General features: G+C 41.9%; 1 protein-coding gene, 1 long non-coding RNA gene and 2 pseudogenes across 7 annotated transcripts in view; 3 read left to right on the top strand and 1 right to left on the bottom strand.

Moving 5' to 3' along the window:
* Positions 1-5,074, bottom strand: part of BICDL1 (BICD family like cargo adaptor 1) — an 80,514-nt gene extending 75,440 nt beyond the window's left edge. For 2 of the 6 annotated variants that reach the window (XM_016127175.2, XM_036220227.1), the window contains exon 1: positions 3,877-4,350. In XM_016127175.2, the coding sequence (XP_015982661.2) occupies positions 3,877-4,305 (429 nt within the window). In that variant the 5' untranslated portion in view covers positions 4,306-4,350. Of the gene's footprint in view, positions 1-3,876 lie in introns of all 6 variants that reach the window. The other 4 variants (XM_016127176.2, XM_036220225.1, XM_016127177.2 and 1 more) reach the window with 4 other exon arrangements.
* A 150-nt stretch (positions 5,075-5,224) lies between these two features.
* On the top strand, positions 5,225-9,241 carry LOC118602776. Its single transcript, XR_004950753.1, has 3 exons — positions 5,225-5,396; positions 5,818-5,906; positions 6,654-9,241. It is a non-coding gene; the product is annotated as an uncharacterized LOC118602776 (long non-coding RNA).
* Positions 9,242-10,002: 761 nt separating this feature from the next.
* LOC107501220 lies at positions 10,003-14,076 on the top strand (annotated as a pseudogene).
* Positions 12,429-12,547, top strand: LOC118603151 (annotated as a pseudogene).
* Positions 14,077-14,284: the final 208 nt, after the last annotated feature.

Below are 14,284 nucleotides of genomic sequence, written 5' to 3'. Positions count from 1 at the left end.
AATCCTAAAACTGTGATTCTTGGTTTTGAGTTTTTCCAAAATGAAAAAGACTGAGCAGAAGGCAAAAACAAAAACTCAGTAATCACAGTGTTACTGAGAGGCCAGATAAATTAGGCTGTGTTCTAAAAGAACAGAGAGACTTAAAAATATTCAGCAAACAGCTGTTCGTGAACAGCCCAACCAAGCAACTGAAACAATCCATTCCACTTGCAGGGGAGAGTCTGAGGACAGGTGGTGCTGATCAATCTATTCTGTCCTTACATTTCTTTGGAGATGTGACAAACTTCCTAATTCAGGTTTCCCAACACTCTGAAAAATAATCAAGCCTCTCCTATTAATAAACATACAGAATTTAGCCCTTTGTTTACTTTGAAGAATGAAAGGTTTCTTCTAGAATTACATTTGCAATTAAGTGCAAAGTAAACCAATAAACTCTAGGCAGAATTATCAGTGAGTGTATGGGTCAGGCTCTGTCTATGCTATTCTTTGTTTCTTGGGGTTATATGGTGTTTTAAAAATTACTATCTACACTTGAACCTAATATACTGTTATATGTCAATTATAAAAAAAGAAAAAAATTAATATCAAAACTATCAATGTCATCAAGAACAAGGAAAGTCCAAGACACTGTCACAGCAAAGAAGAGACTAAGAAGATATGAAAACTAAATGTAATGTGGTACCCTGGATGGAATCCTGGAACAGAAAAAGGCATCAGGTAAAGGCTAAGGAAATCTGAATAAACTAAGGACTTTAGTTAATAATAACATATCAGTATTGGTTTGTTAATTACGGCAAATGTATCATAATATGTCAATAATAGAGAAAACTGGTTACAGGGCATATGGAAACTCTCTGTACCATCGTTCCAATTTTTCTGTAAATCTAGCCAATTCTGAAGTAGTAAGGGAGCAGATGGGACCAAAACAAAACCAGTCTCATCACTTAATAGTTAAATCAACATTCTCTTAGAATCTACTTATGTGTTTATCTTGGAAACCAACCTGAATATGTGTTTGCCTCCACTGTCTGACAGTTTGTGGAAAATTACAAATGCTTTTTGAAGTAAGAGCTGATTCTCTACCTCTGTTTCATTTAATTGAAATCATAGTAGGGTAGCTATGTTAAACTTTAGAAAGTATTTTTTGTCTAAATAGACATTCTAAAATCTTGGCTGCTTAAAAAATACCCGAGGAAAATTCACTTGCAGGTGTCAAATGAAATAGGCCCCTGAAAATCAGGTTTGTCACTCTCATATTAACATTAAAAGAATTAACAAAGAACTAATGACAATATCTTTAAAGAATATTTGTAAATATATGTTTTATTTTAATAAACTTAAAAAATTTGACAATAATTTTCAAACATATCTAGAAGAAACAGGATAACTGAACCCTCCATCATTCAGCGTCAGTAATGATTGTATTTGGCTTCTTTAAAATAAACATTTAAAAAATGTCATTTTTTAAGTTGTGGTAAAGTACAGAAGTCCCCCCTTATCTGCAGTTTCACTTTCCTGTTTCAATTACCTGCAGACAACCGCAGTCCAAAAATAGTAAATGGAAAATTCCAAAGAAACAATTCACAAGTTTAAAATTTCCCGCCTGAGTAGTGGGATTAAAATCTCCCACCCTCCCACTCTGTTCTTCCTGGGAAGTGAATCATCGCTTTGTCCAGCATATCCATGCTGTATATGCTCCCTGTCAATCACTTGGTAGCCCTCTGGATTATCATATCTAACTGTCGTGGTATTGCAGAGCATGTGTTCAAGTCACCCTTATTTTACTTAATAATGGCCCCAAAGTGCAAGAGTAGTAATGCTGGCAATTTGGATATGCCACATAAACCATGAAGTGTTTACTGTAAGTGAAAAGGTGAAAGTTTCAACTTAATCGTTTTATTTTATTATTGTTGTTAATCTCTTACTGTGCCTGATTTATAAATGAAACTTTAATAGAGTTACATACGTATAGGGAAAATAATAGTTCTTATAGGGTTCGATACTATTTGTGGTTTCAGGCATCCACTGGGTATCTTGGAACATATTCCCCTCAGATAAGGGGAGACTATGGTATTCATAGCATAAAAGCTATCATCTTAATCATTTTTAAGTGTACAGTTCAGTAGTGTTAAGTGCATTCACACAGTTGTGCAACCAAGCTCCAAAAATTTAATATGAATTTTTAACCTGCAGAGGAGTGAAGATTTTAAAGAACAGTTTAAGAACTTTAAACTATTTTATTATTGTCTATCAAGTCAATAGCAAAAAGTCAAAAGTAATTTATTCTTTTACAATAGAACCTTTCTTGTTATAAAATTTTGAAATCTTTTCTTTGTTGAAGAAATGTATAAAGTCTCTACATGGAACCCAGGATGTGTGTAATTGCACAATCAGGATTACTCTGAAATCTATCACTAATCAAACTGACTGACATGATGTTCCTTTCAAGTTTGCTGTCTCTTCAATCAGGTCCCTCGCTGAAGGAATTTCAAATCACAAGTATAAATCTCTGCAGTAGTACTTCTATAGAGAGTTATGCAATTGAATCTCTCTCTCTCTCTCTCTCTCTCTTTTTTTTTTTTTAAAAAGACACCCTTTCATTTCTAGAGCTCCACTTCAAGTGAAAATTAAACAATTCAATTCATTGGGTTGCTTTTTGGCAGTCTTTCTATAGGTTTCACAAACCACTTTTCAGAGAATTATCTCAGGAGTTCATCAACTGGCAGACCTAGTTAACAGGCCAACTGAACCACAGGGCACTCACTGGTTTCCTTTCTCTCCCTGATTTACTTCTGGTATGTTGTTGGACTACAGACACACTTAAATCTTATTACAGAAAAGTTTCTGAACCTACATTGACTTTTTAACCAGTAGTCGTGATATGATATTGGTTCAAGGCTTTACTATTCTCCTGTAATAAAAAAAGTGGTTGCAACCTAAGTGAGTAACAGTAAATTACAGACAGGAAAAGACAACCTCTCCCCTGCCATAGATGCCCCCCTCCTTTTTAAATCTAATTTTTAAAAATGCTTGTGCTCCAAACCACTTTCGAGACTCTTTTCTAGTTAAGGACAAACAAAAAGGCAAAGCTCTGAAAGACTTTGGTCTAGAGACATGGCGGAAATCTTACAGATATGTTAAGGGATATTTATAACAATAATTAAAGTAATATGGTTCACACAGGTAGCATTTGGCCATGCAATTGCATGTGTGAGACCCAGAACACTTAAAAGTACTATTTAAATACACGTAAATATTGAAGTTCAAATTAAATCCACTAACAGCAGTCACATGCTTGCCTGACTGCAATGGAACCACAGTTCCTAATCCCTGAGTATTTGAAGGCTATATAAAGCTCCTTTAGAGGCACTTGTTTCCCACAACTCTGAGCTGCCTGGAAGTTAAGACAAGGGCATCTGGAGGCCTTAACTCCAAAACTGGAAAGCTTTAGGCTAACACCCTGATTAGAGATTAACTACTTTGAAAACCTGGAACATATTCTAAATGCTTTCCCTTTCTCATTTCTGTTTGCAGACATCACCTCAGTGCTGTATAAATTAGTCATACTGTAAGCTCTATTCTAGATGCTGTGTACAGTACATACATAGAACAGCTCACAGCGGCTGGAGCTGTGCATGGACCCATTTGTTGTGAGCAAGGTGGGAAAGTCAGGTGTATTCAGTAGATGCCATGGTTTGATAACCTGAAACCCACCATCCTACCCGCCCCCCTAGACGGTTTTCTGCGAGGTAGGGTGAGCAAGGAAAGGATGGGGTGGGGTGGGGTAGGTGAGTGGCTCCGGAAGCTGCCCAGGGCCAGGCAGGCGGATGCCTGGCCACCCGGGCTTCCCACCCATCCCAGGAGGGACGTCCTCACCTCCAATTTGTCTGTCAGCTCCTTGTGCATCTGTTCGTACTGCCGGCTCATGTCCTGGTTCCTCTCGAGCAGCGCCTTGCCCAGGCGGGCCGCCAACACCAGATCCTTCTCCTTCTGCCGGATCACCGACAGGAGCTCCGGGTCCTGGGCGGGCGGCGTCTGCAGTCCGGCTTCCTCCGCTGAAGGCCCGGGCTCGGCCGGAGGATGCTCCCCGGGGTCGGACGGCCGTTCCCCGGCCGCCAGCAGCGCCAGTTCCTCCTCTAACGCCAGTTCTAGCTCCCCGGGGCTCCCGGGGAAGGAGACGAGGGCGGCGGCGGCAGGACTCCGGACTGCGTCCACGGCCGCGGCGGGCAGCTCCATGCAGCAGGCGCTGTCCGGCTCGGCGGGTGCTGAAGCGCGGCCGGCCAAGCCCAGGCAGAAGGCGGACATGCCCGCGCGCGCGGAGCCCGCAGCGGTGCGGCCCGGCCGGCGCGCGCCAGGCTGCAGGGGGGAGGGGCCCCGCCGCGCCGCCCCGCGCCGCCCCGCGCCTCGCCTCGCGCCGCGGCACGCGCCCCCCGGGTCCCCGCGAGCCCTGGGCGCGGCGCGCGCCGGCCCGCCCCTCCCCCGCGCCGGCGGCACGCGCCCCCTCCCCCCCGCACCCGGGCTCAGCTGCTCGGCGCGCGCCGGGGAGGAGAAGCGGGCGGCAAAGGGAAGGCTGAGGGAGGCAAGACTGAGAGAGCGCGAAGCCGGAGGGGAGGGTGCGGGAAGGAACGCCGCCGCCGGCTTTTCAGCCGCCCTGTTGCTGCTGCTGCCGCTGCCGCCGCCGGCCGGGCAGCGCTTCACCGGGCGGGCTGCGCTCCGCTGTCGCTGCGACGCTCGCTGCTGCTGCTGCTGCCGGCGGCCGCTCTCTGCAGCCGCGCTCCATGTCCCTCGGCTCGGCGGCAGCCCCAGCAGCAGCAGCGGCGGCAGCGGCAGCTGCTGAGGGCGCCGAGGCGGCGATTCCACATCGCGCGCGGCGCAGCCCGGCGAGCTCCTTCCTGCCTCGCTCGGCTCCTCCCGCTTACCGGGCCGGCCGCACCCCGCCTCGGGCTTCCGGCCGCGCCCCTTTCCCCGCCCCTTGCCGACGCATGACGCGCGCAGGCACCTGTTCGCCGCGCCCGCGCGGGATTCGCCGGCTGCTGGGTCTCCTCAGCGGCGCCCAGGTGGCGCCGGCGGCCTTAACCCCTGCGCTGCCTCACGCACGGGGGCTGCGCGCGCCGCCTGTGGAGACGCCCGGCTCATCCCAAAGGGACCGAGCGGCGCCCCGGCCCGGCCACGCCCCCGGCTTCGCGTCCACCTCAGGGTGTGGCCCCGCCCCCCGCCCGCTCATTTCGGGGCGTGGCCTCGCTCTCACCTCTATCACGCCCGCGTCCCATCCTCGCTCTCACCTCAGGGCACGGCCTTTCCCCCGGCCTTGCACCCACTTCTGGTCTGGCAGTTTCTCAGAGTCTAGAGGGGCTTACGTGGTTTCCAAGGGGATTGAGAACATTGCTCCAAGACAGGTAGCTGAGCCCAGGAAGGAAAGAGAGCGGGGGTGGTGGGTGGGGAAGAGAGAGAGAGAGAGAGGAAGGGAGGAGAGAGAGACTCGCAGGAATTTAGGTCTGGGCCCCCTCTAGAGCTAAGCAGTCAAAAGAGGGAGCCCTAGAGTGCAGTAGAAGGGATGATCTCAGAAACCCGGCATCTTAATGATTATGACTCAGGGATATGAAGGACCAGAACCTCGGAAATAATAGCCCTGAAAGGAAGAAGTTGTGTTGAGAAATAACGGAAAAACACAGAGGAGAATCTAAACCAAAGAATCCTTTTAATAATTTACGTTTATTAGGCGCTTAGTGTGCGCCAAGTCTCGTGTTAAGTGCTTTATTAGTATAATCCTCGGAAGAACCTGATAAAGTAAGTACTATCACTCTTCCCATTTTACAGAGAAGGAAACTGAGGCCTCAAGAGGTGAAGTCATCTGCCCAGGTCATTACAACAGGATCAGGTTCAGGCAGGCTGACTCAAGGGTTCAGGTAAATCATTATTCTTTACTTTCTTCACATATATGAAATCTTGAAGATAAATGGTAATTTGTGACCAGGTTGGCCTGGGTCGATAAAGAAAGTGGCATTAGGCAAGCTTCCTGCAACAATCAAAAGAAAGATTGAAGAGCCTGCTGGGTGATTCCAATCAATTCTTGCTTTGACCTCATTGGTTTTCAGACATTATCCTGTACGAAGCTAGAATTGTTCCTTATTCCCCTTTCCTCTTGGACAACAACTTATCTTTGAGTTAGATCATAATTTGATTCTTTTCACACAGTGAGATGGAAATTTCAGGACAAGAGGCTTAAACGAGTCAAACAGTTTCTCGTGACTTTTGTTCCTTATTAAATTCAGAGCCTGCCAATATTCAGGTATATACATCACTTTCTACCCTCAGACTTAAGGAGAGAATCCAAAAGGCCTTGAGCCTCATGGCTAGCTTTGTTCACTTGTTGATTGGAAAGGGGACAGATAGTAGAAGGGTTCCCACACCAGTGTTAGAACTGAAATTTGAAAGTTGATCATGGTACCATTTCAGCAATAAACTGTTCTTACACTTCATTACTCTCAAGTGGAAATTGTGGGCCCATGGTGAGATCTAATTGCAATTCCCTTTGCCTTTTTTGATTAGGAAAGGGCAAGTTTCGCTCTAATCTATTTATAGAGACACATATCGAAAGCAAACAGAATTCCTAATCAAAATGGGTTTCAACTCTTTATTTTTCCTTGATGCAGACTTTCAGCTCATCTTTGCAAAAAGGTTTTTGGCCTGCCTTTCTTGAACTCAATGGACCTACTCTGTTAGACTTACCCGTTACTGTGAGAATTAACTCTAAAGAGCTAATTCTTGCACCTGAAGATCTTTCCTCACAGTGTTCCACTGCCTAACCTGATTAGGAAGTGATAATTTTCTGCGGTAAGTTTGCCCTAAGTATTCTCTTCTTGAATAGTCAAAGGAGACCAGCTCAAGTTAGGATAACTATTTAGATAATGGTTCTTACACTTTTTTGGTCTCAGAACTCTTAAAAATTATTGAAGATCTTAAATACCTTTAGTTTATATAAGTTTAGATATTGATATTTACCATATTAAAAAATAAAACTGATAGCATTTTAATTTTGTTAATTTATTTAAAATACATTAAACCTACTACATGTTAACATAATGCATTCGAATGAAAAATCATTGTATATTTCCAAATTTTAAAAAAAGGGAGAAGCAGCCTTATTTTTCATTTTGCAGATCTCTTTAATGATTGCTTTAGTAGTAGAAAACAGGATGTTTATATCTGCTTCTCCATTCAATGCAGTGATGTTTTGATTGAAATACATGAAGAAAATCTGGTCTCACAAAGATATGGTTAAGGAAAGGGAGGACTTTTTTAGTAGCTTTTTTTTAGTAGCTTTTTGAGATCATTGTGGATATTTTGCTTTGACATTACACAAAAACTTGATGAGTGGTAGCTTCTTAATTATAATGTGGAATCTAAAACTGCCAATGAAATCCATTGATGTATCTTTCACTTCGAATGGATCTTTTACCCGGGTATGATAAATTTTGTAACAGCATGTATTAGTCATTTGGAAAATGTAAGTTCACTGAGTTACACAGATCTTCCAAATATTGTCACACATCCTTATTCTATGTTTTAAAAATCACATTCATTAATGTCACCACTGATCTCATTGGAAAAGTCTTTAAGTGTTGGCAAGCTATCAAGCTTACTGAGGAAGATATAAGTGTTCCAAAATTCTTATTTCCACTTTAAATCTTCAATTTTCTTATCAGCAACAACATTGTTATTGTTTTCCTTGAAGTGACAGTCTTGCTTCATTAATCTTTAAGAAAAAGTCTGCTAAATACTCAGATCTGAATACCATAGTTTCTCAGTCATTCATTCAAGTAAAAATGGTGTTCAGTGAGCAACATGACTAGTTGAGCTCATAACTCAAGTGGTGGTTCATGTGCTTTATTTCAAGACAACCATTGTGGTTAGGTATGGATATTAAAAAGATGTGTACTGAAGGGTCAGGATTTTGTAAAAGTAACGTATCACCTTAAGTGAAACTGCCTGTTTTCTTTCTTCCTGTGAGCACACAGTAGTGAAGAATAACATGTCCACCAAAATGCTTTGGGAGCCCTGCCTTGAATCGTGCTAAGATATCAGTAGTGTTACCCACTGTTGCTTTTGCTCCATCAGTGCAAATGTCAACACAGTGAAAAATGAAAATAGTGTTAGACAATTAGTATAACTATGAAATTAGTTTTACCATTATTAATAAAATTAGAATTACTATTATTTAAATAACATTTAATTTATAGACCCCCCTCAAAGGGTCTTCGGGACCTATAGGAGTTGGTAAACCAATTTGAGAAACATAGATTTAGAGCCGCTCAAGACCATTAGGTCAGCCTTGAGCCGAGAAGAACGAAAAAGTACCTGTGTACATGAAATTAGTGCCAAGATTTAAAACTCATCAAAGCAAAGTTATGAAAATCCTCAGGCTTCTAAGAAGCTTATTACTTAGTTTATTCTGCTTCGTACTAGAATAATAGTGGCTAAAATATATTTAGCATTACATTCCTTAAATCCTTTATATGACATCTTATTTAGTCCTCACAATACCCTATAATGCTCGTATGTAACACCAATATATACTACTACATGATACTGTGATGCTAGTGTTTTAGGCCTGACTCTTAAGTCCTTGCTTTTATTACTATGCCTCACTTCACTTTTTTATCTTTTATATATTCCTTTAACTATATTTGCATTAGTGTTGCTTTTGGTACCTGGATATCCTGGTTGAACTTAGATATGACTGATCTTGACATACTATGGATGGACTTCTGCATAAGTTCTGTTATGTCACTAAGGGCAAAACATGAAATTTTACTTCCTAGAAACCCTATTCAACATTCATTGAATTTCCCCAAGTTGTTTTCTTAACATCTTGATCTGCAAATACTAGAAAGTGTTAAAGACAAAACATTTTTCAGAAAATTTGTTTTTGAAAAGTCAAGTACTGAAGAAACAGGAATTGGCAAAACATATTATAAAGCCGTTCTACGCTTGATTTTTACATTTAGCAATTACAAATGTGTGTGCATTTTTTAAGTTATATATTTTATTTATGAACTAGTCGTGGGAACATAAAAGTCTCAAAATTTTCTCGAATGTTATCCAAAAGCTTTTAATATATTTTTTGGAGATGAATTCGTTCAACATTTTGCAAAATGCGGTGTATATACCCCTACTGATTCTCAACTTGATTTTTAAGGGAAAATCACTAACTTCAGTGGCCAGTGCTCACCAGTGTCAATTGGATACCCTGTCCTGCCCAGTGTGTGGGGGTGTGCTTTTTCTGCTATCCATCACAGTGCCCCAGCTTGCCCCGCTGGGACCCCTTCCCAGCCCTACCTAAATCACAATAGCCCCCCCCCATCGCAAGGTTCTCACCTTGACAGCCCCTTCTCTCCTCCCAGGGTCCTCTCCTGGACCTCAAAACCCACCACCCCCACCCACACTCCCTTTTAGTTTTTCCCCAGATCACCATTCTGCCTGAATTTTCACCTCTTGTCTCACCATTTCCTCACCCTGCCAAGATCATCGTTTCTCTCAGTGCCTGGTACACTTTACTTAGTCAAAACCTCATCTCGTCGCTCCCCCTGATTCCCACTCCCCCAGCTTCCATCCTTTTCCGTCCCCATTTATGCCCAACTTTTCTCTTCCAAGTGAGAATTCCCCTTTCCCAAGGGTTTGCTTAAGTCCTCCAGATCAGGCTGCCTTTTTTTTTTTTTTTTTTTTTTTTTTTTTACCTGTGTTTATTATTTCATGACTACTCAGGAAATACTCAGGAGTTTTTGGCTCCAGACATATCTGTCTTTTATCAGGCATCTCCAGTTAAGAGCACGAACTCTGGAGCCAGACTTCCTGGCTGGAATACCAGTTCTGCCACTTATGACTTGGGTGATCTTGAATCTCTATGCTTCAGTATCCTCCTTTATAAAATGAGAGTAATAGTAGTTACCTAATAAGGTTATTATTAAGACAAAAAGATTTCAGCTACGTAAAGCACTTAAAATGGTGCCTGGCTCATGGTACCACAATGTGAGTATTTGATAAATAAATAAGTACATAAAATAACTGAGCATAGATCTCTCCCTCTGACACCATGATCATTCCTAACTTTTATGTCTTGTCGTCCTCTCTCTTGTATGCCTGTTTCATTTTAAAATAAAGTTATTAAGTTAAAAAATGAGTCAACTCAAAATAAGTAATAATATAGGTAGGACTGGGTATGGCAAATTCATGATGGTGGTATGCAAATGGCTGAACTTGGAGTATAGTGGAGTTATTGGGAGCGAATATCTAGGATTCCTGGGTTAGATCTGGTATTAAGCATCTTGTGTACATTTGAGCAAGGCATTTCAAGTGTTTGGGCTTTGGTTTCCTCATCTGTATGGTAAGAGGTCAGGCTGAATGATTATCTTTTATTTTCTAAACTAGCACATCTCATATAGGCGTGATTCTGCCCCCTGGGAACATTGGAAAATATCTAGAGACATTTTTGGTTGTCATAATGGGAGTAAATGTTTTGGTACTGGCATCTAGTAGGCCAGAGATGCTGCTAAACACTCTACAATGCCAGGACAGCCCCCATGACAAGAATTTTCTGTCCCTAAATGTTAATGGTGCTGATCTATTGAGAAACCTTGATCTAAAATGACAGGCTTCTGCAGTTTGACCATGGGATTTGTTGCCTGAAAAAGATATAAATGGCCTATACACAAGAGAGCCTATGATGGGAGCCCAAAGGTGCTTCTAGGAATCCCCATCAGGAAAACAGCCCATAATAGAGCTATACTACTTAGGCAAATAAACAACAACGACAATGACAACAAAAACCCTTTTTGATTTGGGCTGACTTGCCCCCAACATTGACTAAATTTCTCTCCCTCTCCTTCCTCTAATAATTTGGCTGTTTCCATTGCCCAAACTCATCAGAAAATTACTACTTTATGCTCAAGAGTTGGCTATTTTTGTTTTTCCAATGCCCACATCTAGAGAGATTTGTAAGAGATTTTTTCTGTATTCACATCTTTCTGCTTCTTTTCAATGATCTTGGCCCTAAAAACACTGCTCATGTGTTTTGGTACACGTACCATTCATCTGAAGCTATTTTTAGACATTTCCTAGTTGTATTTCATTTCAAGAATTTTCCCAAAATTTGTTATATCTTGTTCTTTCTGCATCTTATTCTAGTTTAATCTGTTGGCATGTTATTTATGCCTATTGATACTGCTCATACTAACACTGTTTCTTAAGTGAATTTCCCATTTTTTTTCTTTATTTTTGTCAATTTTAGAACAAATTGACTGTAGAACTCATATATCACCCAGTTGCCAGGACAACTGAAAACTTTTGTTGGTGGATAGGTAGGATGCCTTTTATCTATTTTTCATAGTTCGTTTTCTCATTGCTATTACTACCCTTCTTGCTCTTGGTCAAAGGCCTTTATGGGCTTCTTGGTGTTTTCCTGTGATCAGAGGAGTCGTCATTTTGTGAAAGGTTGAGATTTAATTCCATGTTCTGCAGAACGTAGCTATTTGTATCTGGCATGTTAAGTGTTCTTGGAAGATAATTTGAATAATGCTCTATTGGTAATTTAATTTATACTTGACAGTGACCGAGAGAAACAAATTTTTATTGGTGATGATATATTTTTTATGGATGAAATAGTTTTTTAAAATTCCTAAGTTCTAATGAAATCCAATGGATTGTATAGTTATCAAGGCCATTGGCTAGTAAGTGTTTATTGAGTAACCATCAGAAGTTGGTATGGGTTTGGTATTAACATTATAGGAGACCTTTAGGATTTATGAAAACGTAATTCCTATTCTCAAGGAGGATTCCATCATTGATTGTGTAAGAGAGCATGGTCAAACTGGGCATTCCCCAGAATCATGTGGCTTGTCAATAGCTCACACCAGAGGAAATATAGGGCTTAAGAATGTGATCTCTAGGGTAAGACCCAGTTTCAAGCAGCTCTCCCATTTACTGACTAAATAACCCTGGACAAGTTAGTTACCCTTTCTGACCACTAGGCATTGTGTAAGTAAATAATTTTGTTCACTAATGTGTTCTTAAGGTATAGCACAGTGCCTAGAATATAGTAGGAACATTTCGATGATGAATGAATAATGTATGTAAAGCACTTAGCACACGACCTAACACATAGTTAGTGCTCATTCAATAAGATGTGAAAACAAACAAACCTTGATCTCAAAATGCCAGATTTGTTACATATTAACATGGTCTGTATTGTTGATATTAACCTCTTCATTTATTCAGAACATTTATCATATAGAAGCTGCGGTTTTGGATATTATGTGAGAAACAAAGATGTATATGCTGTGATACTTGCCCTCAAAAAGTTTACAGTTAATAAAAGATAGAAAACCTGAACAGAAATATCTATAATTATGACAAGTATTGAATTCTATTTAGTCTATGGCCATGTCACCCTGAACAAGCCTGGTCCTGTCTGATCTCAGAAGCTAAGCAGGGTCAGGCCTGGTTAGTGCTTGGATGGGAGACCACCTAGGGGGACAAGGTGCTGTAGGCATAAAAAATAAAAAATAAGGGATTGTTAGCTGACAAGGTTCTTACAATCTGTGATGTCAACCAAGGGTTGTCTCATCTAAAAAAAAAATTTCTATTTAGCAGTTTATTAAATACCTTATAAATTATGCTATGGCCTTTCTGTCGGTGGACACCTCTGAGTAAGCATTGTTAAAGTGCTCTTCTCCCAAGGTTGTCGTGTCTGAGTCTCCCAAAGAGCCCTCACACCTGCAGGAGCTCTTCATCAGAGGTCTGAGCTTTGAAATAACTGCTGAGAGTCCGAGGCATCATTTTGAGCAGTGGGGAACGCTCACAGACTGTGTGGTAACCAGAGAGCCAAACACCAAGTGCCCCAGAGGCTCTTGGTCTGTCACGTGTGCCACTGTGGAGGAGCCGGATGCAGCCACGAATGCAGGGCCACACAAAGTGGATGGAAGAGTTGTGGAACCAAAGACGGCTGTCTCGAGAGAAGATTCTCAAAGACCCGGTGCCCACTTCACTGAAAAAAAAGATTGTTGTTTGTGGTGTTACAGAAGACACTGAAGAACATCACCTAAGAGATGATTTTGAACAGGACGGGAAAACCGAAGTGATTGAAGTCATGACTGACCAAGGCATTGGCAGGCTTTGCTTTTATAACCTTTGATGACCGTGGCTCTATTGACAAGATTGTCATTCAGAAATACTGTACTGTGAATGGCCACGCCTGTGAAGTAAGGAAGGCCCTGTCTGAGCAAGAGATGGCTAGTGCTTCACCCAGCCAAAGAGGTTGAAGCAGTTCTGGAAGGTTCGGTGGTGGTCATGGAGGTGGTTTTGGTAGGAATAACAACTTTGGTCACGGTGGAAACTTCAGTGGTCAAGGTGGCTTTGGTGGCAGCCTAGTGGTGGAGGATGTGGTGGCAGTGGGAATGGCTATAATGGATTTGATAATGATGGAAGCAGTTTTGGAGGTGGCAGAAGCTACAGTGATTTTGGCAATTATGACAGTCAGTCTTTAAATTTCAGACCCATGAGGGGAGGAAACTTTGGAGGCAGAGAGAAGCTGTAGTTCCAATGATGGTAGAGGCCAATACTTTGCCAAACCATGAAACCAAGGCGGCTTTGGCACTTGCAGCAGCAGCAGTAGCTCTGACGGTGGCAGAAGGGTTTAATTACTGCCAGGAAACAAAGCTTAGCAGGAGAGGAGAGCCAGAGAAATAACAGGGAAGCTACAGGTTACAACTGATTTGTGAACTCAGCCAAGCGCAGTAGTGGCAGGGCCTACCTGCTACAAAGAAGACATGTTTTAGACAATATTCATGTGTATGGGCAAAACACTTGAGGACTGTATTTGTGACTAAGTGTATAACAGGTTATTTTAGTTTCTATTCTGTGGAAAGTGTAAAACGTTCCAACAAAAGGTCGTAATGTAGATTTTTATTTTTGTATCCATGCTGTTTGTTGATTGCTAAGTGTAATAGTCTGATCGTGACGCCGAATAAATGTTGTGTTTTTTTTTTAATTACACTCTGCATTTTTTGGAATCCAGGGAAGGGCGATATTACTAGAGATGGCATAACACTAGAAGTCTGTATGATTTTTAGTATCACCATGAGCTGGCGATGTCAGTGGCAACGTACTTTTACCTTCTGCCTTGGTATATGCCACTGACAATATTTGACAAAATTGATCCAGGAACACTTTGTGAAGTTGGGCCTTAAAGAATATAAGGGATTCCATAGGCAAAGATGGAAGGCAAGGC

Source organism: Rousettus aegyptiacus, unplaced genomic scaffold (assembly GCF_014176215.1).
Source record: "Rousettus aegyptiacus isolate mRouAeg1 unplaced genomic scaffold, mRouAeg1.p scaffold_m13_p_5, whole genome shotgun sequence".
Lineage (NCBI taxonomy): Eukaryota > Metazoa > Chordata > Mammalia > Chiroptera > Pteropodidae > Rousettus > Rousettus aegyptiacus.
This window is presented reverse-complemented; position numbering and strand designations above follow the sequence as displayed.